The sequence below is a fragment of the Haliotis asinina genome, chromosome 1 (assembly GCF_037392515.1).
Source record: "Haliotis asinina isolate JCU_RB_2024 chromosome 1, JCU_Hal_asi_v2, whole genome shotgun sequence".
Taxonomy (NCBI): Eukaryota; Metazoa; Mollusca; class Gastropoda; order Lepetellida; family Haliotidae; genus Haliotis; species Haliotis asinina.
Window position 1 is genome coordinate 71,549,514 of NC_090280.1, and position 27,586 is coordinate 71,577,099.

At 44.6% G+C, this 27,586-nt stretch overlaps 1 protein-coding gene across 1 annotated transcript in view; it reads right to left on the bottom strand.

The window, feature by feature from the left end:
- Positions 1-27,586, bottom strand: part of LOC137296659 (uncharacterized) — a 66,527-nt gene that overhangs the window by 8,578 nt on the left and 30,363 nt on the right. Inside the window, exon 2 of the mRNA XM_067828481.1 lies at positions 4,378-4,765. Coding sequence (XP_067684582.1) covers positions 4,378-4,692 — 315 coding nt within the window. The 5' untranslated portion in view covers positions 4,693-4,765. The remainder of the gene's footprint in view (positions 1-4,377; positions 4,766-27,586) is intronic.

Here is a 27,586-nt window from a genome sequence, read left to right on the forward strand (position 1 = left end):
GCCCAACAATTCCCTCAATACCCAAGGTAAGAAACAATGATTGGCCACTACCAACAGACCAAACAAATGAAGGCCTTCTGCTAAATCCCAAAGATAGTGCCTGGTGAACACCTTGGCGTACTTACACCTTGCCTTAAGGCCAGTCCTCCATGATCGTTGGTACGGAACAATTCCTGTGGAGTGCAATTGTAGATGCTAACGTCTGGATCTCACGTGGGTTATTAGCTGAAGGGTGAGGCAGTCTTCTCACATTGTAAGAAGACCAGGATAGTCGCCATTGACTGGTGATGAAAAAGGAATGAATAGTCTCTTACGGGAACCTCTCCTCGGTGCCGACTTGGTGATGTACATATTCAACGCCCATACTGGGCAAGGGAGTAATTCCTAAGTTTCTTGAGGGCCTAGGATGGATGACAATGGAGGGATGGAAAATAGTCTGTCTGGCTCTCCTGGTAACTGATTCTTTACAACAAAGTCCCACAACAGTTCTAAGTGACTCCAACCATGTCAGGACTGTTCGAACTTCTCTCTAGTAATGTACAAGGCCTGAATTTCGCTGATTCTGGTTTAGCAGTAGCTAATGCCAGGAGATTCTGGAATGAAGCCTCATCTAAAGGTTCATAGGGAGAACCTCGTAGATGTTCTAGCACAACGTTAGGATCCCAGACAGGAGGTCCAAACTTGATCTTCTGATCTTCCAGTATAAAGGTTTTCAATATAGTGATGAGCTCTGGTCCTTTGGAAATATGTTTATCACATTTGACTGCCAGAACTGAATTAAGTGCAAACAAGTAAGTCCTGTACTGCATCGAACATGTCTTGACCTCCTCAGGTGTAGGAAGAATTCTACAAGGAACTGCGGCGAAGCTGTTAAAGGATCCTTTGACCTAAGAACTCAGAACTTCTCGAAAGACTTCCACTTGTCATTGTAGAGAGATCTAGTGGAGACCCAGTAATCAAGAGCGATCACTTTCGAACGTGAACGGGAATGATGGTGACGACTATGGCGAGGACTTCTTGAACAATGACGAGATCTTGGAGTAGTAGATCAAGACCATCTTGACCATCGGCAACACTCCGCTTCTAAGCACTGAGCGTGCTCCTCTAATAATTGTTGTTGCAAGTCCTCTTCCCTTAAGATGACGGCATTGGAACCGGCACTGACATTGCTGCTGGCATCAGTGCTGTAGTAAACAATGGACCCAAAGACAAAGCCACAGGCGTGGGAAGACCAGCAAGATAAGCTGGAGATTGGTGCTGGCATTGGCGTTGGCGCTGAAGTCTCTGAACTTCAGGATGGGACATGACGTCCAAGGTCCACATTGGTGTCAGACCAGCAGAATCCAGCGGAGGCACTTGAACTGTTGTCGGTGAAGAGTGGTTGTCTGGGGTGCGAGCCAGCGAAGATCTAGAGGCAAGCAAAGAGGCTGGGGATGACATCTTGCATCGTTGTTGGGTGAAACGTTTCCTCTTTGCCGCAAGAAAAAGTTTAAAGTTCTGGATTGAGAGAAAAGACGGGTGATGACACTGCTGATCAGGGGAACAGGCAACTGTTGCACAATCCGGGCACCAAGGATATGGATCTTCAGCAGATTTCTGCACTTTTCAGATGGTACAAAACTGCTGTGTCATAAACACAAAGCTGCAACACACAAAAAATAAGGGAAACCTAATAGCAACATGGATGTAAAACCACAATGCCGAGTGTCAAACACGAGGTAGCCAGGTAAGTGAAGTTAAATTTGTAATCTTCACCACATACATGCTAGAGAGGATACAAGATACAAAACTACCAAGGCAAAACACAACTTGCATAATGAACAAAGTGGGTAGTGATATCAGCACACGTCCATCTCACGAGACGCTCAAAGTAAATGGGAGATCTCATGACTTCCATACCTATACATTCATTGATACATGAGGTAGCCATTCGAGAGAATGGCAAGTCAACCACTGCCTAAGCTCTTTTAAGTGATGCTTGAGGTAATATGCATAAGCCCTATGGTAAAGTAAGTTAAAAATAATTTAAAATCTTTTAATTATTTGAAACTGTATTTAACTACAAACAAACCTACCACTCTGTGCTTTTCAACAGCATCCAATTTCAACATTCTTTAAAATTTGACTACAGGTCTATCTATCTTGAACCAGATAAAATCCAGGTGACATCAGAATCCATGAGACATCATCCTGTTTAGGCCACTGAAAAATCTGCTTTTTCCTCACCAAAAAAGGGCGCAGGGTCTACCAGTGGATAAAGCACTGACTTGTCATGCCGAAGACCCAGGTTCGATTCAGCACAATGTGTGAAGCCCATTTCCAGTGTGCCCAACTATGATATTGCTGAATTATTCTAAAAATCGAGGTAAAGCCCAACCCCCTCAGTTCCTCACTGCTCTTAAAAAGTATATTTCCACTTCATTATCTTCTCCATCTGCATGAAACACATTTGAAATGTACATTACCATCATACATTTTCTCACATTTTACCCCAAATGCTGGGTATCTGGAGTTACATTTATATGCTACATACAAACAATTAAGCCAACAACATGTAAGACTCTGCAAGTATCAATGGCTGTGATAGGCAATTTCCAAAATTTAAACGGCCTAGACATCAATAGCTTTCAGTAAAATTGTTTTCATTTGAATTCAAGACATAAAATGATAAATGTATGGACACATCTGCTTAATCCAATCAGCATACTAGTTAAATGTCAAAAGCATTTCATTATGTGAAAGATTATGACAAGGATGTTTCCTTTAAATGTCCATGAATAACTGGATGCTCTGGTGAAACATAAGTCACCAAGTGTAATGTACATTTCATAGTTGTTCATTCATAGTTCTGTCGCCTAAGGACTCTATGACACTTGTTGGGTCAAAATGGTGACCTATGCAAAAGTTGTATTGAGCTTGCTAACACTGGAATACAAAATCAGAATGTACTGGTATCATACATTTCAGTAACTTACTTTTCTTTCTGAACACAATTTCCCCAAATTTGTTCAAATTTGTTATGGAATGATCACAATGTTGACATCGTGAAAAGACCATTAATGTCATAATCGTCATGCGAATTAAATTTGGATCTATCTTGATTACTTTCATATTATGATAGTCACGTACATCCTTAACCATATGCATTTGACTTAACCATATGCATTTGACAGGCACTGTTCAAACAGGGACAGGGCAGAATCAGATCTATTTTCACAGCTCTTGTACATGGCTACCTCAAAACTGATGTATTATACAGTCAGGCCGCGTTAATCTGGACACTTCTGTTTTTCATCAAAAACGTTCAGATAGTGAAACGTACAGACTACTGAAACAAACTTTTATGAACACAACTACAATAGGGTTACTTCCCTTTGACATGGCAATACAAAAACATACGAACGTATACAAGTTTCAAAAGACTTTATTACAGTTTGTAGACATAATAACTTGAATATTCATATAATAACCAATCAATGCATGCGATCATGTCTGGATAGATTATACATACACATAACAAAACTCACTTGTGAAAGAAATCTACATGACGGTAACAGTTCTGAATGGTGGAGCTTTTTACTTCGGACCAGGCAGTTTTTTCAGTGCTTCACGGAGATTAAGCATTTGTGGCCAGTCGGCACACTGGATGAAATGCGTGACGAGATATTTCTTGTAGTATGCCTTCTCATGATGCCAGCATCCATTGGCTGAATGTGCGATGTTGTGTTTGGGGTCAAGAAATTAACTTTAACATTGGTCAGTTTGACATTGGCACACTTGTGACTGGCAGCATTGTCACGAAGTAAGATCACGTGTCAACCACGTGATTGCACCTGTCTGTCAAATGATCATAGCAAATCACAAAACATATCCGATGTCTGAAATTGTGCTCTTGCTGATAGAATGTCCGAATTCTTGACCAAAATGTTTACGCATAAGATTACAATTACCACTGAATGGGGCTCATGGTGTGAAGGGATTATCCGAACCTTTTTGATGTACCGCCTGATTAATGAAGCAAAACTATGTGTAATTAGCTAATCTGTTACCGCTGATTAACGTTCGGATACGGAGAGTGAAGCACCGGATTACTGAATCAACAGGTAATGAGTTTATATAGTAAACAAGATTGGTTACAGCTAGCTATTGTTCGGATATCGCGGGAATCGGATTGTTGGGGTCCGGACTAACGCGGCCTGACTGTACATGCATATAAGTTAAACAGTGTGCCAAATCAAGTAGGTGTGGTGACATGTTGCGAATTTCAAAACGATCCACTTAAATGGAAAAACAGGAAAACACAGAGCGCTGTAACACAAATGCACCCTTTCATTAAGAATGAGCGTTGAGCTAAGATGTATACAAACATACTAGTACCTGTGATCTGTTGAAGAAACCATTGTAGGACATCAGTTTGCACATAGAACACCCTTCACTGTACAAGATGGAAGCTGCTACTAGTGGAGAAGTCACGTTGGTTTTTGTTTTCGGAAGCACATGACCAAACAGGAGTCCGATGCTTTGGCCAGACTGAACATCCAGTAGTCTCATGTACCAGCCCTCAAAGTAGGGTCCCGTTGGAGGAAAAAGATGTGGTGAGAACTGGTTGGCTACCACTTGGAGGATGTACAGGCTAGGAAGGTACAGGCAAGGTAGGAGTGTAACACGTAACATCATTGGCAGGTATGTCATCAGCGCTCAACTGTGATCAGTTCTTGGTCTTGTCAAGCAATTACCTCTGTGTTGTTCATATGAGATATGCCATCTGGAAGTAGAAGTGTCACCAAGTTAGGGCCCTCTAACCTGCTATATTGAGAGTAAATCTGAATAATACAAAAACAGGTAACTTTCTGACAGACACATTAATAACCAAAGAATGGTGAAATGTCTAAATCAACCTAAAACCTGGAGCTCATAACAATACTTAACAATAAGAAAATAGGCAATGTGAAACACTGGAATTACCTACTTCATGTAGTTGAAAATCAAACATAAATGGAAATGAATAAGGAATCAATACAGTAAAGATGTCTTCAAGTGTGTGTGTTTGTTTGTAATATGAAAGCAAAAGAAACAACATTTTCGATAAAATAATCTCTATATACATGCTAACAATTTGTTAACATTTGGTAAAGCAGAAATGAGCTTGCATTTATACAAGTAATGCTTTCCCAATGGGATGAATAAGTCAAAAACAGTCAGTGAAAATTATTTTCTTACAGCCGAAACTTATCAGTTCCATGGTGAGTTTGAGATGATGTATGTGATCACAACCTTCTGTTCACCATGATAAAAAGATTGACCAAAAGGTTCGCACAAATTCACATTCCCATTACTAGTGACAAATAGATTCCTATTCTTCATTACAGAATGAACACAAATCTGAACCTTTTGTTTTAATTGTTTCAAGAAATGTATTGGTAATTTTATGGAGTATCTTGTACTGAAACCATCTCAGTTTGGTGTCTTGTGATTTGAATGATTTTAGGAAAATACAGTTCCAGTCAGGATCACACTGAAACTCCCCTTGCCACTATAAGGATACCGGGTACACTAATTGGCTTTTGTGCCTTTAGTAGTATAGGGAATGATAGTCCGAAAACACTTTTCAAAAACCCCTCTAAAAAGCCTCATTTACTAAATGAGGCTTTGGTGGGACCCTTAGCTCTTGCTATTATTGCCCCTACTACAAAGCCACGCCATCACGTTTACCGTGACTTGGCAGGCGGTAACACTGTGCCGTACGGTACGATCAATAATTTGTTGTAAGTTTTGATTGACCATATAGGATCGGTGGCTCGCTTGCGGTTATGTTATGTTTATATCAATGAAACAGTTTAATGTGAACCGCCTACGATCTCTTTGGTGTTCATAATAAAGGCTTGCTGGGCTTTTTGTATTCCCTGTGCTATGTACTTTTTTTTCTCGTCCTCGCTGATAGCAGACTTACGAGACTTGGATCGAATATCTTGTTTCATTCCGTTATATTTTGTGAGTTCAGATAGGATTGAACGAAACTCCTCTTCTGAGATCTTACTGTCAGAGAGTGCCGTGGAAATACGCTCACTAACTGTGTTCAGCTTTGCTTCGGCCAGAACCCTGATCTCATCGTGTTTCAATGCCTTACGATTAAGTCTGCGTGATACTAACTTAAGCGCCAACCCTACCAACCCTGTCACCCCAGCCGTTATTTCAATACCTAACACTATAGGTGCAGCCACGATGGTGGTTAACAACCCAACGCCTGCCGCCCCTAGTCCCATGCTGGTTGCCATAAGGGTAGTGTCAGCCCCGTCCACGATATTGAAAGCTCTATTGTACTTTTTACATAGAGCTTTCCGCGTGTCACGGTCTTGTTCTAGTTGGCGTTTCACATCACATAACTGCCTCAAGCGGAACCCATCTACGGTTTCCAATGTCTTCGCTACTTCCTCTACGACTGGGTACAGACCCATCCTATAATATATATTTTGAAAGATATTTTAATTGGGGTTCAGTTAAAAATCTTTCAATGTATTTGAAGCCTACAAGATCTAGACCATCAATCAGGGTAATAGGTGAGAGGCTAATAGAATTTCCTGTTGTAATAAAAACCCCACTGAGGCTTATTAAGCGGTTTATAGGGGCCCCGTGGGTATCCTGTTGTATAACAATACGACAATATTTGTCTGTGTGTTCATCAAACCAGTGTAGTGACACCCCGGGTAAAATTTGTTGTTCTTTTGAGGTGTTTTCATTACCTAAATAGAAAAAGAAGACTTCTATGATGAGTGTGAAAGGGGGGGATATATCAAGATGTATGTTATATATATTATTGCGAAATGGTAATTTATTTGTTACTATAGTCCTTAACCTATTTTTCCCGGGACCAGTAGCCATCATGATTAATGACCTCTCCGGAATGAAATCCCCGACCCAACTACCGTTGTTCTTAATCTTAGAGATCACCGCATTTTCACCTATTGTGATATAAGGTGAGGCTGGTGTTAAGTTGACCAGCCATTTGGGTTCTTTAAAATCTGATAACGGCACCCGTTTGTACACGTTGTCTTTGAAGTGTAGGATGTATAATTCACCTTCCTCACCAGGCTGATCGAATCCCTCCGTGTCTCCTAGGTCGTTAAGCGTAGTGTTGGGATGATGACTAGTCATTATTATACTATTATGATATAATTTCCAACTGGTTTTCTGATAATAATTCAGGGGTTAACTTTATACCCATGAAGTGTATGTTGTCAGGCAGGAAGATATTGATTAGTGATATCTTGTTTTCTACGATCACGTTGACCCCCTGCAGACTGGTCTTGGAGTCGACACCCACCCGCACGTAAACGTTGCAAACTTGAAACTGGTGTCGTTTCACCCACCCGAGTTTGATCCCCTTCACGATCTCGACATCATTCCCCGATGGTTCCCCTAGGTAGACTTTGATGAACAGTGTTGAGTTTGCCGGTAGACTCTCTAGTATCTTAACCACGCCTTCGAATTCAGACACCAACTGCAATTTCACGTTTTGCATGGCCGGTTTACTCGATAGCATGTGGGCTGCTATAGTGTTGACTGGGCTGACGACTATGCTACGTCTCTGAGTTGGGACGTAAGCCACGAGCAGGGTTCCATTGTTCACGACTTTGTTTAGGTGGTTGTCTTTGTTATCCGTGAACACGTAAGGGGAGACGAGTCTAATATTGAGAAACCATTTGTTATCGGGTAACAACACCCACTTGTCATCTTCGGTGAAGACGAGCATATATGGTTTGTTTTTGATGACGGTAGTGCTCTCAACATCGCCTAAGTCGAACAGTTTACCTCCGAATGATGGGTATATTCTCCAGTTGTCATCACCAGTGTTGACGAGGGCGTACTTAGTGTTGGCTGTTGCTCCTGTGGTATCTATCATATCACTTAGGGCTCCACCGGAGGAGACTTCAACGCGTTTGTAAATGTTATTTTTCAGTTGCAAGGCGTACGATTTACCATCTACTCCGGGAGCGTCGAAACCGCGTGTGTCTCCGAGGTCGGAGATCCCGATATTGACGCATTTTTTCACTCCGGGCCCTTGTGCGCTGGTCATGTTGCGTGAAGCGTTAAGCTGAGGTATCCTATATTTACAGGATTATGATTTATATCTAACACCGATATTGTCAGCTCAGGTATGTTGCCCTGGGTTAATCTCTTATACTGCCGTGGTGAAAATGACTCGGTTCTACCGTCGTTGAATTTCTCAGTTTTCACCGGCACTGCTCTCAGTATAGTGGAAGGGTGGCCTCCTTGAATGTTATACGTTGTGCTCACCTGACCGAGATGAATGTATAGCTCTCGGTACGGTACTAGTTCGGGTAACTTCGTGCCTGTGACGGTTGTTGTTGGTTTTATCTCGTCAGGAGACATACCGAGTATCCTCGCTAATGGTCGGCCGAGCCTCAAGGAGGTTCTTCCGTTGTTGATTAACACCACTGTGCCGTTTGAGTCGTTCATCTTGAGTTCGGCTCCCAGGGGTTTGAAGACCTCGTCGTTTAGCGAGCACACGCTGTAGTAGCCGTCAGTTATTTGACTGCGAGTTCCACTGACGAACAGCTTATTGTTGCTGATATTAATGTTAGTCCATTGCGGTAGGTAGGTGATATCGCAGAGTGCGACTTCGAGTTGACCTGACGTGTTATCGATCGCGTGCGTCAGCTGAACGGCCTCACCGCTCGTTATTCCTGGAAGTGTTATGTACATATTATAATATATGAATTATAAATTATAATATGGATTTAGCACACTTGAAAATCGTGGTGAATGCAGATGGTACGGGGTTTAAAACAACCTTTATTAATATCTTTGAAAAGTATGTCGTGTCCGTTAATAACGCGCAGGCGGTGGTAAACTGGAATCAAAACCCAATGCAGTTTTGGCAGAACCAACTCAACTTTGCTGTGTGGTGTGCGACGACAGGGTCGGGTGTGAAACCAGACTACGGTATAGACGAACTGAGTAAGGCGGTTATTTTGTTTCATATTTATTATCAAACGAGACGAATATTGAAGGAAATAAGTGCTCCTCTTCCCCAAGATAAAGCGTGGAGTATGACGAATAACCCCTATGATAGACGCGCTTATGAACGTGTTTGTGGGGAGTTTGAGATTCCAACGAATAAAGACTTTCGCCTTCCTGGTGTGAACCATGGTCTCGGTATAGTTCTCGTGTACTTCTACAGGTCCGGAAAATATTATGCCGGTTCTAAAGATGGTTCATACAACCCAAACCGGCATACATTTACAGGCCCCACAACGAATGAAAAGATCCATGTCAGCTGTATAAAGCAAACCAGTCCTGATGCAGCCACAGCCTGGACTAAAATGATCTCAAAAACATCGAAAGGATTCACTCGTGCTGGTACAATACGCTTGAACGACTCGATTCGAACGTACGTGTGGGCGCTGTTGGGTGCGCAGTCGATGACGCGTTCTAACATCCTCGGTAAGGGAACTGCTTACGACGCTCAGACACAATTCGTTTCCAACGTTGAGGATGCTATCAATTCTCCAGTTGATCTCCCACGGGCCATCGACCGTTACCAAAACGTGTTAGAATACGCCAGATCGAAAGTCAATTACGTGTTCGGCGTGGGGTTGTACATGGCCCCGAGTGATATGCAACTGAGAATAAAAAAAGTGGTGGGTTATAACAACAAAATAGTCATAGCCACGGCGGACCAAAAGTTGGGTATCAACCCCGATATTAACACCCCACATATCCCACACACCCAACCACGTGAAACAGGTATAATTGCGCCACCACCGGAGCCTAAAGTTCATGTGGAGGTACCCCCGGGGGGTGTGGGGGTTTCCACCACCTATCAGCAGCATATTGATAATAAAACAGCCTTAGTGGTTGGTGGGGTAACTTTGGGACTTATTTGGTTAAAGATTTCTTAGCCGCTACGTACACCAGACCCGCCACGGCGACGATGGCTGCCCACAGGTTTTGACTGAGCCACAGGGCAGTTTTAGACAGAGCGCTCAACAACCACGAGACGATGCTACCCAGGATGCCGGGAAGGGCTTCGGCGGCTTTACCAGCTAGTTTAGCTAGACCTTCCCCGAGTTTTTTGATCCAGTCTTTAACACCACCACCGCCAGGGGGTGTGGGGGTAACTCCCCCACCGGCAGGCCCCACAGGGGTTCCTCCCACCAGTGACACCACCAGGGTTGATATGATTAAACCCAATGCAGTCAGAATGCTGGCGATGGTGATCCCTTGCTCCCGGAATAATATCCGAATCCTGTCTGCTAACGTGGTGTCTCGGTAGAGGACTTGATTGATGGTTTCCCGTATACGGTTGACCTGGGATCGAAGCTTTTCTTTGAAGGAGGATGTTGTCTCCAGCCAGGTTTGCTTTTCATCTTCCAAATTACGTATTCGTTCCTCGATGGTGGCTTTCATAGACTCGTCCTCAGTTTCACCGAGTTTTTTCTTTTCATAGGCGATGTGGTCGTCTATCTCACTCATTTTGGCTGTGCTTTTCGCGAGATGTCCGCGAATGGTTTGCATCGTCAGATCCAACCCCCGCAGTTCCCGAACGGTAAATTCGAGCCCCGGGAATGGTTTGTTCTCGTAGTCGGCCAACACCTTTTTAATATCATAAGTCATGTTTTGATTTGATGTGGCGTCCCTGATGCCTTCCAGATCTTGAACTAACTTCGGAGGATACTGCTTAGGTCGCGCGCCACCGTAATCTGTGAAGCCTAGTTCATCTTGGACAAAGTTAATCTTATATTTACTGGCCAATGTTGATAAAGCAAGCGGTTTTCTCGTTGTTTGATGAAAGAGATCAATCCCCGGGTGAGCTTTCAAACGCAGCGTGCCATTGCTATCGAAGGTAAAATTGTTATAGTACCTTCCCGACGACTTGAGTTTGGATTTATTTTCAACTACGTCGTAATAACCGTCGACGGCGCCCTTAAGGAGCTCGTCACCTTGCGAGAATGAGGTCTCCTGGTCATCATATGCCTGGGCACTATCGCCCCGCATATCATCCATAGGTATGTCTTCATCCATTAGTATTAAAAATATATTTCATTTATATAACAATGTACGGTAGAAAATTAGATCCTTTCAGAAAATTGAGAGAGCCATTAGGTGCCAGAGCCGTGCGACAGTCGGTGACCATCACCAACAATCCCAGCAAGATAGACCAGAACCAAACTCTGCTGGTTAGATTTCCAAACCTTGGTGAGAATGACCTCATTGTACCAGGCACTGTTCGACTGGCGTTCAATATCACGTTGACCTCCGACAACGACAAACGCGAGCTAGTGCGGAACGTGGGTCGAGCTATCATCAAGAAAACGACCGTCAAGATCAGCGGTAACGAGGTACTGAGCATCGACGACAGCGACGTGTTTCACTGCTACAAGGATCTCTGGAAAAGCGAGAGAGAACGAGTCAATGATGTGTACCAGGGTATCAGCAAATCAACCCGGGCGCGCATAGGGTATGTCTTCACGCAAGACCAGCAAGACAAGCTATCGGACGGTGAAAAGGCCATAGCTCTAGCATACGGGAATCGATTCTGCGTGCCGCTCGACTTCGAGTTGCTCACGGGACACGCGCCGTTTTACCAGGCCGCGCTGGGTGATAGGCTAGAATACGAGCTCACGTTTAACGACTATAGCAAAGTAGTGCGTACGCCGAACGGTGATGAGGCCAGTTATGCCATAGACAACATCTCTCTGGAGTTCGACATGGTCACTAGCCCGGAGCTGGCCAGGCAGGTTCGAAGTCAGTACTCTGGGAAGATGGCTATACTGTACGATCGTGTACTGAGGCATAGATCAGTCGTGCGAGATAAGAGCGACACTGTGTGGAATATCAACCTGAACGTGCCGGCGCGATCGATGAAAGGTATCCTGGTCGTCCCCGTGGAGGATTATGATCCATTCCGGAGGGACAGCGAGAAGTTTTTCAACCCCGAGATTGAAAAGGTGGAAGTGACCATCGAGGGCGTGCCCAACCAGCTGTTCAGTCATGGTATGAGGCCACACCAGCAGTGGGATGAGATAAAAAAGCTACCAGTGGGGGATTACATAACAAAGGACCTGGACCTCGGCTCCGTACAGATCGGTGAATACCTGACCACCAAGTACGCCCTATGGTTGGACATGCGATCCACGGATGATGATAAACTGCACGGTAGCGGGCGTCGTATAGATAACGGCAGCGAAGGGATAACCATCCAGATTAATAAGAAGGCTCAAACCGCTGGTAAGTTGAAATTATATCTGTACGTTATTATGGACGCGCAACTTAATATAGACAATGGGAGATTCGTGCAAGCCATCTACTGATGGGGGGTATCCCCCCAATAAACTACCAACCTCTGGGGGGTGTGGGGGTCTCCCCCTCCCCACTGGCCCACACTGCGCCATAGTGTGCGGGCAGACTGGCTGTGGTAAGACCGTTTTCGTGTTGGATATGTTGGAGGGTTACTACAAGGATGTGTTCGATAACATCGTTATCATGTGCCCTACTCTGAGCATGAATAAAACGTACGCGCGACCTTGGGTGATGACGGACCCGGACGTACACAAAATCGACCCTGGAACACGCCTGCAGGACTGGTTGAAAGCTCTTCACGAGAAATTTAAAGGGGAACCGACGCTGTTCATACTGGACGACTGCAGCGCTAATCGCGAGATAACAAAAAAGAGAGACATGCTATCGTACCTGGCCTTCTCCGGCCGGCATGCAAATCACAGCGTCTGGGTGCTAACACAGAAGTTCAACTCGGTGTTGAAAGACCTCAGGGAGCAGACGCGATGGGTGGCCTTATTTCACTGCAAGGACAGGGATTCGTTCGAGGAGTGTTTGAGAGAGAACGATGTGATGAGTAAATTAGAACGGGAACGGGTAAAGAAACAGCTCGCTGAAACTAAACACGCTAAGCTCGTACTAAAGACCGACCAACCAGTAGCATATATAGTTTGCTAAGCAAAGCTAAGTAAAAGCTAAGCAAAGCTAAGCAAAGCTAAGCAAATGCTAAGCATAGCTATGATATTTGAAGTATTTGTCGTATGCAACTTAACTTTCATTTCTCTGTGTTTTGTTTGCATCGGGTATTATATAGTTAAAACTAAATCTTACTTGTTATATTATAAGATGGAGTGTGAGGAATTGCTCGAACAATTGTCTGTGGAGGGTTCCCCAACTGGGGATTCCCCCAAGCGAGAGAAACTGGTGGCGTTGGCTGTTGGCGGCAAAGCCAAACATTACTTTGGAGACTACACTCCAGATAAAATCAACAAAATGTCAGCCGAAGAAATCGATAAGCTGTACGCTAGATACGAGTCCCGGCTCGGAGCAGAAATGACAAAGACAATAGGATCGGCTATGACCCAGATATACACCGGTATTGTATCACAATTCCTTCCCATTCCACCAGAGCGCCGACTTTACCTGTGGGAGGACCTAGATAAAGACCCTTTTATCGAACACGCCGTGAGCTCTATCAGCTGCGGGCTGTACCACAAATATGGTATGTTGTTGGCTCCAGTGACGGCGGCGATTATCACGGCAAAACATTGCCAATTTGAGAGAAAGAATAATAATAATAGTATAGATGGATGCTGCACAGGAAACCCCAGTGGAGGTACCCCCAACAGTGATGGAGGAGACCCCACCCCCAACAGTGACCCCTTCAGTGGAGGTACCTCCAACAGTAACCAGACAGAAGAATCCTAAGAGAGTAGCTGCCGGTAAAAAACGGTGGTGTAACCAACATAAAGTGACCAACCCAACCCGACTGTTGTTGGCTGTAGGCGTAACTGCTGCCGTGGTTATAACATGGTTATACGTGGGGGTACCCTCCCACAGTGAGCCACCACCCAACAGTGAGCCCCCCACCCACAACAGTGGGGGTATGGGGGTATCCCCCATGGTAGACCCGCATATCATGTTATAATTTTAATATTTTATATCATATACATAATGTCTGAGGGGAAAACGTTCGTCAACGACGCATACCACGCCACAGTGGTAGCCAGTCTAGCCGTAGGGTACGCTCGGTTGACTAAAATGGTGCTTAAACAACCAACTATCAAGCTAGATTTCAACCTGCAGGATATGGGTATGCTTATAATGAACCTTGGTATGGCGATGGCCACAAAAGACATCCTAGTAAAACAAGGAATAATACCTGATAATATAATGAAATAAATATAGGGATGGCCACGATAGCTATGATGGTTGGTGGGGCGTTAGTGAATGCCCTGGCATTTTCCGGGAGTAATTTCCTCTTCTCTAAACTACGAGATGATCACGCGGCTGAAATACAGGAAGAAAGGAAGCGACACGATCTCGCTACTGAGAAATTACAAAGAGCACAGGCTGAGTACGCTAAAAAACGCCTCCAGAGGCTCGATTTCATTAACGAACAACTCCAGCGTGAAAACCATGCCGTTCAAACATTCAAAGATGTTGATGAAGCAATGAAAGAATACTACCTACTAACTGGTAAACGATTGGAAGCGCTCAATAAACCCACACTCGCTCAGTACTACACACCATCCAAGGGACAAATGAATCGTGAACTGGGCTTCATAGTGTTGGGTATAGCAGCTACTGCGTTGGTTGCTAAGCAATTAAACTAAAATACCTATATAAGTTAACATGAGACCCGCTCCATACCGATGCGAATATATACTTATGGGGAAGACCGAGGCCTGTGGTAGGAAATGCAGGAATCAGGGGTTCTGTTGTTTCCATATGGGAAGTCCTAACTACACGTGTTCTGTGTGTGGTATCGGGGTTAAAGGGCACTACTGTTTATGTAAAGCTCACGGAGCGAACGTAGTCAGACATCAACTCATATACGAGAATAAAAAAGGCTACATAAAAGAACGTAGGCGACTGCTCAAGATAGACTCCAATTAGAGATTATACACACCTACGTATAGCTATGTCTGTGGAAAACATATTCAAATATGAACTGGCCTTATGGGGCAGCTTCAGATTTAAGATAATAGTGGACGTGGTATGGATTAAAGAGGGTGTTAAGTATACTCACCCCTTCGAATGGGAGCGGGATATCGCGTCTCAATACCATATAGAACGTTTTTCGAGTATAAGTGAATACAAGGAATACTATAACCAAGGTGAGTACTGGATTGAAACAGCCACACTATATATTTTACCAGGTACGTGGGACGATTTGACAGAATGTCTAGAATTGTACCCGGCCACCAGAAAATATTTTTTAAGAGTTACTGCCGACCAATTAGACATTGATTCTCTTAGGTGTAAACACTATGGCTACTGTGCGCGAGCTCAAGCGGGCCGCAAAGCAGAGAGGTGTTATCGGGTATTCTAGAATGCGGAAGCCAGCATTGTTGAGATTACTAGGTTTAGAAGTCCCTCCTACAGTAAAACAGTTAAAAGCTCAAGCGAAACAGCTTGGATACACGGGTTATTCAAAACTGGGGAAAGCCGGGTTAACCACATTGTTATCACATACCCCAGTAGCACGTCCAACTGTAAAACAACTGAAAGCTGAGGCACACGATTTGGGTTTAGGCGGGTATTCTCGTATGAGAAAACCACAGCTTGTAGAATTATTACGACAGAATAGAGCTATTGACCTACAGTTTGTGCGCACTGAGCACGCCGTAGGCAATTATTTGAGAGGTTGGCGCATGCACATTGATAGAAACATAGACATTACAGATATTAAGCCTCTGATAGCTGATAAGGTCAACCAGGAACTAAATAATCTAGGAAGTATCAAGTTTCAGATCACAGTGAAAATGTCACTCGATAAGCAGGTTGGGAGTACCACTGAGTATGTTCAACCTTACTTCCGAGGTAAACAAGAGGTCGTCACACATGCAGAGACCATTGACACATCAATCGATAATAGTTTTCAGCAGATACGAGAATACCTAGAACGCTACACACACATGGGGTCCGGGTGGGCTGTAGATAAAATCGATAATGTCTATCTAGATATAGCTAAATACGTGCCGTTCAGAGGTGGGTCATACCTAGCCTTGCCTCCCTACTATAAGAACAAACAAGCCATAGTAAACGTTAAGAATAGAGGAAACGATTGCTTGAGGTTATCTATCAGGTCAGCCTTATTTCCAGCTGCCACTAATCCGAACAGGCCTTCTAATTATCCACAGGACGATGGGCTCAACTGGGATGGTATAGATGAACCCACCCCAATATCCCAGATCACTAAAGTAGAAAAACAGAATAATCTGGCTATAAATGTCTTTGGGCACGAAGGTAATACAACAATAATACACAGGGTCAGCCCGGTGAAGGATTGTCAAGTTATTAATTTATTCATGATTCAAAAAGGTGAAACGTATCACTACACGTGGATAAAACATCTCAGCCGGTTGTTGCACGACCAGTCGAAACACGTTGGGGAAAAACACTTTTGTGTACGATGCCTACACTGTTTCAGTCGGGCTGATTTATTAGAATCCCACCTGGAGGATTGCCAAGGTGTTGGGCAGACGGCCATACGAGTCGACATGCCTAAGGAAGGTGAAAATATCCTAAAATTCGACAATCACAAGAATCAAATGTCTGTGCCTTATATCATATACGCCGACTTCGAAGCCTTAGTTGTAGGGGAATCATCCACTAGTGGGAGTTTCACACACAAAACACAAGAGCATAAAGCCTGTTCGTTTGGATACATTGTCGTCCGTTGTGACGGGGAAACGAAAGCTCCGGTAGTGTATAGGGGTCCTGACGCGGCTGAAAGGTTTCTAAAGTGCTTGCAGGAGGAAGAAAAAATTATTAGGAATGCATTGTATAAAATCGCTCCAATGCGTATGACCAGAGCCGACAAGCTAGCTCACGCCAGTAGCACTAACTGTCACGTGTGCGACTCGCCACTTAACGGTGATTCGGTGAGAGATCACTGCCACATAACTGGTAAGTATAGAGGCGCCGCTCACAACGCGTGCAACCTCAAGCTTAAAATCAATCCTAAGACAATAAACATCCCCGTTGTCTTTCACAACTTGAGAGGATACGACTCTCACTTGATCATGCAGGCCATCGCGAAAATCGATGGTAATATATCGTGCATCCCAAACAACATGGAGAGATACATCTCCTTCAGCTTAAACGGACTTAGGTTCATTGACTCGTTTCAATTCCTCCTGTCGTCACTCGACAGTCTGGTCAAGGCCAACAATACCTTCCCTATCACAGATCGATACACAGACGCCGAGACTAGACACCTGCTCATGAGGAAGGGCGTATACCCATATGAGTACATGGATAGCTGGCCTAAGTTCACAGAGACCAGACTACCTCCTATCGACTGTTTTTATAGCAAGCTGAATGAGGCGTCCGTCTCACGAGACGATTACTCGCACGCGATTAACGTATGGAATAAACTTGGTTGTAAGAACCTTGGCGATTATCACGACCTGTACTTGAGGACAGATGTACTGCTGTTAGCCGACGTGTTCGAGACGTTTCGGCGGACATGTTTCAAGCAGTATAAACTCGACCCCGCATGGTATTACACCAGCCCAGGTCTGTCGTGGGACGCCTTGCTTAAAAAGACAGGAGTTAATTTAGAATTGCTCACAGATTACGACATGCACCTATTCATTGAGAAAGGCTTGCGAGGTGGGATTTCCATGGTATCCAAACGATACGCGAAAGCAAATAATCAATACGTGAAAGGTTACGATCCTAACAAACCAACCAATCACATTCTCTACCTCGACGCAAATAACCTGTACGGCTGGGCCATGAGCCAGTATCTACCTACAGGAGGATTCGAATGGGTACCAAACATTGATATTATGAGCATTACACCAGATTCGAACAAAGGGTATATCCTCGAAGTTGACTTAGAGTATCCCAAGGAATTACACACATCGCACAACAGCTATCCCCTTGCACCCGAACGTATGAAGGTTAACACAGACTGGATGTCTGAGTACCAACATAACTTGTCAGGTGGTCGTGTGGCGGACGTTGAGAAACTCGTGCCTAACTTAATGAATAAGACCAAGTACATCGTTCACTATCGCAACCTACAGCTGTACCTGTCATTGGGTATGAGGCTGACCAAAATACACAGGGTGCTCATGTTCGACCAGAGCCCATGGATGGAGCCCTACATCAGAATGAACACAGACCTACGAAAAAAAGCCACCAGTGATTTTGAAAAAAATCTCTACAAGCTCATGAACAACTCGGTGTTTGGTAAGACTATGGAAAACCTGAGGAAACGCGTAACCGTGAAACTGGTTAGATCTAGTGAGGAAGACAAGCTCAGGAAATTGATAGCCAGTCCGGCATTCAACCGTAATAAAATATTCACAGACGACCTAGTTGCCATACACATGAAGAAAAGCCACATAAAATTCAACCGACCTGTTTACGTTGGGATGAGTATCCTCGATTTATCCAAACACCTGATGTACGACTTTTACTACAACGAGCTCAAGAAACAGTACGGCGACAGGTGCGAAGTGCTGTACACTGACACGGATTCCCTGCTGATGGAGATTCGAACCGAGGACGTGTACGAGGACATGAAAAAACACATCGATTTATACGACACTAGCGACTATCCTAAGACCCATACTATACACAGCACGGTAAATAAAAAGGTCCTAGGTAAGATGAAGGACGAGTGTGCTGGCACGCCAATAGCTGAGTACATAGGTTTGAGGCCTAAGATGTACTCCATATTGAAAGCCGACAATAGTGAGATCCGAAAAGCTAAAGGGGTTAAGAAGTATGTGGTGAAACAACACATCAAACACGCCAGATTCAAGGAGGCCCTGTTCAAGACCCGTACCTTTAGGCATAAGATGAACACGCTTAGAAGTGATGGGCATAAGATATACGGACTGACTATAAACAAGACGTCCCTATCGCCTATGGACACGAAACGTTGGATAGCTATTGATGGTATAAACACATACGCGTATGGACATGAAAAAATTTGAGGCTATTTATTACAGCCCGCGTGGATATTGGAAAGGAGCTAGCGCAGTAGATAAGCTATCTAAAATGGCACGAGTATCACCAGAGAAAGCCAAAGCGTGGCTTGAAAAACAAGCCCTGTGGCAGATCTATTTGCCGGCGCCACGCTACGTACCTAGAAGGAGTTTCGGAATTAACATACCTAATAGCATTCACCAGGCAGACCTACTGTTCCTACCTCATGATAAGAGGTACAAGTATGCCTTAACCGTAGTGGACGTAGCCAGTCGTTACAAGGAAGCCGAACCCTTGACCACGAAAGATTCGGCCAAAGTAGCCAAAGGATTAGAACGTATATACAAACGCAGCCCGCTGACTTGGCCAACAGAGCTGCAAGTTGATCCCGGACGGGAGTTCATGGGTGCCGTTTCACAACTGCTAGCCAAACACGATACAAAGGTCAGACGTGGCACGGCCGGAGCCCATCGCAGCCAAGCCATAGTTGAGAGATTTAATAGGACTTTGGCTGAGCGCTTGTTCGGCTATCAGTATGCTAGGGAAATGACAACCACTGGAAAACGATCGACTGAATGGGTCACGAGGTTACCCAAGGTGCTGTCGGCAATCAACCATGAAGTCACCCGTCTCACCGGTAAGAAACCGGCAGACGCTATCAAACTAAAATCAATAGTTGCAGAGTCGGCCGCTCCATTGCGTGGGAAGGAGAAACAGATACCAGATAGGGCCCTAGTGAGGTATCTATACCAGCCGGGGGAACACGAGGGCGATAGCCGTAAGCGAGCCACCGATCCTATATGGTCAGTCAAAACTTACAACATAGATAAAGTGGATATGAAAACCGACGAACCTAACTTGTACTACTTGAGGGGTGGGCCGGGTAGGGGTTTTGTAAGAGAAGAATTATTGATCGTACCGTACGGCACAGTGTTACCGCCTGCCAAGTCACGGTAAACGTGATGGCGTGGCTTTGTAGTAGGGGCAATAATAGCAAGAGCTAAGGGTCCCACCAAAGCCTCATTTAGTAAATGAGGCTTTTTAGAGGGGTTTTTGAAAAGTGTTTTCGGACTATCATTCCCTATACTACTCCTTTACTAATTGAAAGTAACTGCCTAATAATTGGTGTCGTTCCTGCACATTGTCCAATGTTTTCTTTCACTATTGACAAGCCAGCAAAATATTTTCTTATAGAGCTAATGACACCATAGTATTCTAAGAAAAGATACATTCAATTGATACCTTTCATTAAAATTAACCAGAGATAGATAACTGCTGTTTTCATTGACACGATCATAAATTTGAAAGATACCTCTTTGAGACCACCCTTCATTTAAAAAAATATAGTTTTCTTGTCAATAACAATATTGCTATTATAAGGTATATTATCAGACAAGAACTCTTAAAAATTATCAGATTTAATTTAACTTGATAAATCATAAAAATCATTAAAACAATCAATCCAGAAATCATTTTTTAGATTTCTGTACTACATCTGAATAGCTAACACTTAAAATATATTTCCACTTGGGATCATTATTAACTAGTTTTCACATCCATGTCATCTTCAAAGCTCTGACATATTCAAATAGTATATTACTCATGATGAATCCACCCTTCTTGATCGATCTACACAAGGTTTCTCACTTTATCCTGTCACGTTTCTGATTCCACACAAAATTAAATAGCATTTTGTTAGGTTCCTTAAGAAAACCTCCAGGAGGATTAGGTAGAGTTAGAAAAAGAAAATTCAGTTTAGAAATAAGCAATGACTTGATCAAAGCAAGTGGGGTTAAGATTCTGTTAATCCACATGCTCACCACCTGTTTTAATTCAAAAGGTTTGGGGCTAAAACTGGAATGAACAATATCTGAAATAAATGTGCTAAGAGTAACACCTAAAACCTTGAATGATGAGGGGTTCCATTGAAGCTTTAAATGAGATAAATATCTGTTTGTACTGTTTTCTGTACAGCCAGTCCATATCACCTGTGATTTATCATGATTAATCTCCAAACTTGCCATACTAGTAAAGACATTCAGTGACTCAACAACAGCTTCAAGGGAACTCTTGCTCCTATCAAGAAAAAAGTCAGTATCATCTGCATACTGTGAAATTACATACTCTCTATTGTTTACATGTATGAGTAGTATATACAATGACAGTTCTGGACCACTTTCAAGAAATGTCTCTACAAAGCCTTATTTACTAAATAAGGCTTTGGTTGGGCCCTTAGCTCTTGCTACTATTACCCCTACTACTTAACGTGTGTTGGAGGTAACACTGTGCCGTAGGGTACGATCAATAATTCTTCTCTTACAAACCCCCTACCCGGCCCATCCCTCAAGTAGTACAAGTTAGGTTCGTCGGCTTTCATATCCACTTTATCTATGTTGTAAGTTTTGACTGACCATATAGGATCGGTGGCCCGCTTACGGCTATCACCCTCGTGTTCCCCCGGCTGGTATAGATACCTCACTAGGGCCCTATCTGGTATCTGTTTCTCTGGACCACTTTCAAGAAAAGTCTCTACAACACCTTATTTACTAACTAAGGCTTTGGTTGGGCCGCTACTATTACCCCTACTACAAAAAAGTTGGCGTGCCTATGTCACGTTTATATCGATGAAACAGTTTAACGTGAACCGCCTATGATCTCTTTGGTGTTCGTAATAAAGGCTTGCTGGGCTTTTTGTATCCCCTGTTCTATGTACTTTTTTTTCTCGTCCTCGCTGATAGCAGACTTACGAGACTTGGACCGAATATCTTGTTTCATTCCGTTATATTTTGTGAGTTCAGAGAGGATTGAACGAAACTCCTCTTCTGAGATGTTACTATCAGAGAGTGCCGTGGAAATACGCTCACTCACTGTGTTGAGCTTTGCTTCGGCCAGAACCCTGATCTCGTCGTGTTTCAATGCCTTTCGATGAAGTCTGCGTGATACTAACTTAAGCGCCAACCCTAACACCCCTGCCACCCCAGCTGTTATTTCAAAACCTAGCACTATAGGTGCAGCCACGATGGTAGCCAACAACCCAACGCCTGCCGCCCCTAGTCCCATGCTGGTTGCCATAAGGGTAGTGTCAGCCCCGTCCACGATATTGAAAGCTCTATTGTACTTTTTACATAGTGCTTTCCGCGTGTCACGGTCTTGTTCTAGTTGGCGTTTCACATCACATAACTGCCTCAAGCGGAACCCATCTACGGTTTCCAGCGTCTTCGTTACTTCCTCTACGACTGGGTACAGACCCATCCTATAATATATATTTTGGAAGATATTTTAATTGGGGTTCAGTTAATATTCTATCAATGAATTTGAAGTCTACAAGTTCTAGACAACTAGTCAGGGTAATAGGTGAGAATCTAATAGACTTTCCTATTGTAATAAAAACCCCACTGAGGCTTATTAAGCTGGTTATAGGACCCGTGGGGGTATCCTGTTGTATAACAATACGACAATATTGGTTTATGTGTTCGTCATACCAGTGGATTGACACCCCGGGTAAAATTTGGCATACTCTTGGGGGGTTTTCATTGCCTAAAACCCAAAAGAAGACTTCTATGATGAGTGTGAAAGGGGAGAATCTTCTATTAACAAGATCTTTGATATAAGGATTATTGCTAAATGTTAATGTATTTTTTACTATAGTCCTTAACCCATTTTTTTCGATATCAGCAGATATCATGGGTACTAATCCCCTCTCCGGAATGAAATCCCCGGGCCAGATACCGTTGTTCCTAATCTTAGAGATCCACTCATTTTCGTCTATTGTGATATAAGGTGAGGTGAGTGTTAAGTTGATCAGCCATTTGGGCTCTTTAAAATCTGATAACAACACCCGTCTGTACACGTTGTCTTTGAAGTGTAGGATATATAATTCATCTTCCTCACCAGGCTGATCGAATCCCTCCGTATCTCCTAGGTCGTTAAGCGTAGTGTTGGGATGATGACTGGTCATTATTATACTATTACAATATAATTTCCAACTGGTTTTCTGATAATAATTCAGGGGTGAACTTCATACCCATGAAGTGTATGTTGTCAGGCAGGAAGATATTGGTTAGTGATATCTTGTTTTCCACGATCACGTTGACCCCCTGCAGACTGGTGTTGGAGCCGACATCCACCCGCACGTAAACGTTGCAAACTTGATACTGGTGTCGTTTCACCCACCCGAGTTTGATCCCCTTCACGATCTCGATATCATTCCCCGATGGTTCCCCTAGGTAGACTTTGATGATCAGTGTTGAGTTTGCCGGTAGATCCTCTAGTATAGTGACCACACCTTCGAATTCAGACACCAACTGCAATTTCACGTTTTGTATGGCTGGTTTACTCGATAGCATGTGGGCTGCTATAATGTTGACTGGGCTGACGACTACGCTACGTCTCTGAGTTGGGACGTAAGCCACGAGCAGGGTTCCATTGTTCACGACTTTGTTTAGGTGGTTGTCTTTGTTATCAGTAAACACGTAAGGGGAGACGAGTCTAATATTGAGAAACCAGTCGTTATCGGGTAACAACACCCACTTGTCATCTTCGGTGAAGACGAGCATATATGGCTTGTTTCGGGCGACGGTAGTGCTCTCAACATCGTCTAAGTCGAACAGTTTACCCCCGAACGATGGGTATATTATCCAATTATTATTACCGGTGTTGACAAGGGCGTACTTAGTGTTGACTGTTGCTCTTGTGGTATCTACTATATCACTTAGGGTTCCACCGGAGGTGACTTCAACACGTTTGTAAATGTTGTTTTTCAGTTGCAAGGCGTATGATTTACCATCTACTCCGGGAGCGTCGAAACCGCGCGTGTCTCCAAGGTCGGAGATCCCGATATTGACGCATTTTTTCACTCCGGGCCCTTGTGCGCTGGTCATTTTACGTGAAGCGTTAAGCTGAGGTATCCTATATTTACAGGATTATGATTTATATCTAACACCGATATTGTCAGCTCAGGTATGTTGCCCTGGGTTAATCTCTTATACTGCCGTGGTGAAAACGACTCGGTTCTACCGTCGTTGTATTTCTCAGTTTTCACCGGCACTGCTCTCAGTATAGTGGAAGGGTGACCTCCTTGAATGTTGTACGTTGTGCTCACCTGACCGAGATGAATGTACAGCTCTCGGTACGGTACTAGGTCGGGTAACTTCGTGCCTGTGACGGTTGTTGTTGGTTTTATCTCGTCAGGAGACATACCGAGTATCCTCGCTAATGGTCGGCCGAGCCTCAAGGAGGTTCTTCCGTTGTTGATTAACACCACTGTACCGTTTGAGTCGTTCATCTTGAGTTCGGCTCCCAGGGGTTTGAAGACCTCGTCGTTTAGAGAGCACACGCTGTAGTAGCCGGCAGTTATCTGGCTGCGAGTTCCACTGACGAACAGCGCATTGTTGCTGGCGTTGATGTTAGTCCATTGTGGTAGGTAGGTGATATCGCAGAGTGCGACTTCGAGTTGACCTGACGTGTTATCGATCACGTGCGTCAGCTGAACGGCCTCACCGCTCGTTATTCCTGGAAGTGTTATGTACATGTTAGAGTATATATGCTCATTATATAATAGTTTTTAAAATGTATTCCCCTGGTGTGTTTTACCCTAAACTGGATGTAGATTTCTCCCCCATGAAGATCGTGGTTGCTCCTGGGTTGTATTTCAATGCCCAGTTTTTAGATGTGTTCGATCAGTATAAGCTTTCGGTGACTAACATTGAGGCAGTCCACGCTTGGTTCAACAACCCTATGCAGTTCTGGCAGAATCAATTAAACTTTGCCGTGTGGTGCGCTACAACGGGGTGTGGTGTGACATTGACCGACACTCGGCGTGGACCGCTGAGTCAGTCTGTGTTCAAATTTCACGTGTACTACCAGGTCAGACGTATCCTTAAAGAGATCAGCGTCCCCCTCCCACAAGACAATGGGTGGAAAGCAATAAACAACGGGTACAAAAGACGGGCCTACGAACGTATTTGCAATGAATTCGAAATAAACCCGAAGACGGATTGGCGTTTGCCGGGCCCGAACCACGGGTTGGGTATTCCTTATGATGGGGGGCGACCAGTGAAAGAAGTCAGTGATGATTTACTGAAACGAGATATACTACGCCAGGACTTTGCTTTGTCGAGTAATGAATGGAGGGATGATCGTATGAACTTTAAAAGTGGGGTTACTTTCACAGTCCAGAAAGTGGAGCAGTCAACCTCAGACGGGTGGAAAATGTTCATGCTGGACACGTCGAAAGGATTCACTCGTGCCGGGGTAGTCAGGTTGAACGACTCGATTCGAACGTACGTGTGGGCGCTGTTGGGTGCGCAGTCGATGACGCGGTAACATCATCGGTAAGGGAACTGCTTACGACGCTCAGACACAGTTCGTTTCCAACGTTGAGGATGCTATCAATTCTCCAGTTGATCTCCCGCGGGCCATCGACCGTTACCAAAACGTGTTAGAATACGCCAGATCGAAAGTCAATTACGTGTTCGGCGTGGGGCTGTACATGGCTCCGAGTGATATGCAACTGAGAGTAAAAAAAGTGGTGGGTTATAACAACAAAATAGTCATAGCCACGGCGGATCAAAAGTTGGGTATCAACCCTGATATTAACCCCCCCTATATCCCCCACATTCCACCACGTGAAACGGGTATAGTGGCGCCACCCCCGGAGTCTAAAGTTCATGTGCCCCCCACACACCCTCATATGCATGTGGGGGTACCCCCCTATCAGCAGCATATTGATAATAAAACGGCCCTGGCGGTTGGTGGGGTAGCTTTGGGACTTATTTGGTTAAAAATTTCTTAGCCGCTACGTACACCAGACCAGCCACGGCAACGATGGCTGCCCACAGGTTTTGACTGAACCACGTGGCAGTTTTAGCCAGAGCGCTCAACAACCACGAGACGATGCTACCCAGGATGCCGGGAAGGGCTTCGGCGGCTTTACCAGCCAGTTTAGCTAGGCGTTCCCCGAGTTTTTTTATCCAGTCTTTAACACCCCCACCGCCACTTGGAGTTCCGCCGCCGCCAGGTGTGGGGGGTGTGGGGGTTCCTCCCACCAGTGACACCACCAGGGTTGATATGATGAAACCCAATGCAGTCAGAATGCTGGCGATGGTGATCCCTTGCTCCCGGAACAATATCCGAATCCTGTCTGCTAACGTGGTGTCTCGGTGGAGGACTTGATTGATGGTTTCCCGTATACGGCTGACCTGGGATCGAAGCTTTTCTTTGAAGGAGGATGCTGTCTCCAGCCAGACCTTCTTTTCCTCTTCCAAATCACGTATTCGTTTCTCGATGGGGGCTTTCCGAGCCTCGTCCTCAGTTTCACCGAGTTTTTTCCTTTCATAAGCGATGTGGTCGTCTATCTCACTCATTTTGGCCGTGCTTTTCCAGAGATGACCACGAATGGTTTGCATTAACAGGTCCAACCCCCGCAGTTCCCGAAAGGTACTTTTGAGCCCCGGGAAGGGCTCGTTCTCGTAGTCGGCCAACACCTTTTTAATATCATAAGTCATGTTTTGATCCGATGGGGCGTCCCTGATGCCTTCCAGACTTTGAACTAACTCCGGAGGAATCTTAGGTCGCGCGCCACCGTAATATTCTAAGCCTAGTTTATCGCGGATAAAGTCAATCCCATATTTTCTGGCCAATGTTGATAAGGCAAGCGGTTTTCCCGTGCTTTTATTCACGAGATCGGCATCCGGGTGAGCCTTCAAACGCAGCGTTTTATTGATGAGGGTAAACTTGGAATGTTCCCTTCCCGGCTGCTTGATGTTGTCTCTAGTTTCAATTGCGTTGTAATAATCGTCGACGGCGCCCTTAATGAGTTCGGCCCTTTGCTTCGATAATGAGGTCTCAACTGCGTCGACAGCCGGCTGTAGGCCCGTACTGAATGAGGTCTCCTGGTCATCATCGCATGCCTGGGCACTAGCGCCCGGCATCTCCGTCATATCTATGTCTTCATCCATTAGTATTAAAAATATATTTCATTTATATAACAATGTACGGTAGAAAATTAGATCCTTTCAGAAGATTGAGAGAGCCACTAGGTGCCAGAGCCGTGCGACAGTCGGTGACCATCACCAACAATCCCAGCAAGATAGACCAGAATCAAACTCTGCTGGTTAGATTTCCAAACCTTGGTGAGAATGACCTCATTGTACCAGGCACTGTTCGACTGGCGTTCAATATCACGTTGACCTCCGACAACGACAAACGCGCGCTAGTGCGGAACGTGGGTCGAGCTATCATCAAGAAAACGACCGTCAAGATCAGCGGTAACGAGGTGCTGAGCATCGACGACAGCGACGTGTTTCACTGCTACAAGGATCTCTGGAAAAGTGAGGGAGAACGAGTCAATGATGTGTACCAGGGTATCAGCAAATCAACCCGGGCGCGCATAGGGTATATCTTCACGCCAGACCAGCTAGACAAGCTATCGGACGGTGAAAAGGCCATCGCTCGAGCATACGGGAATCGATTCTGCGTGCCGCTCGACTTCGAGTTGCTCACGGGACACGCGCCGTTTTACCAGGCCGCGCTGGGTGATAGGCTCGAATACGAGCTCACGTTTAATGACTATAGTAAAGTAGTGATTACGTCGAACGGTGATGAGGCTAGTTAT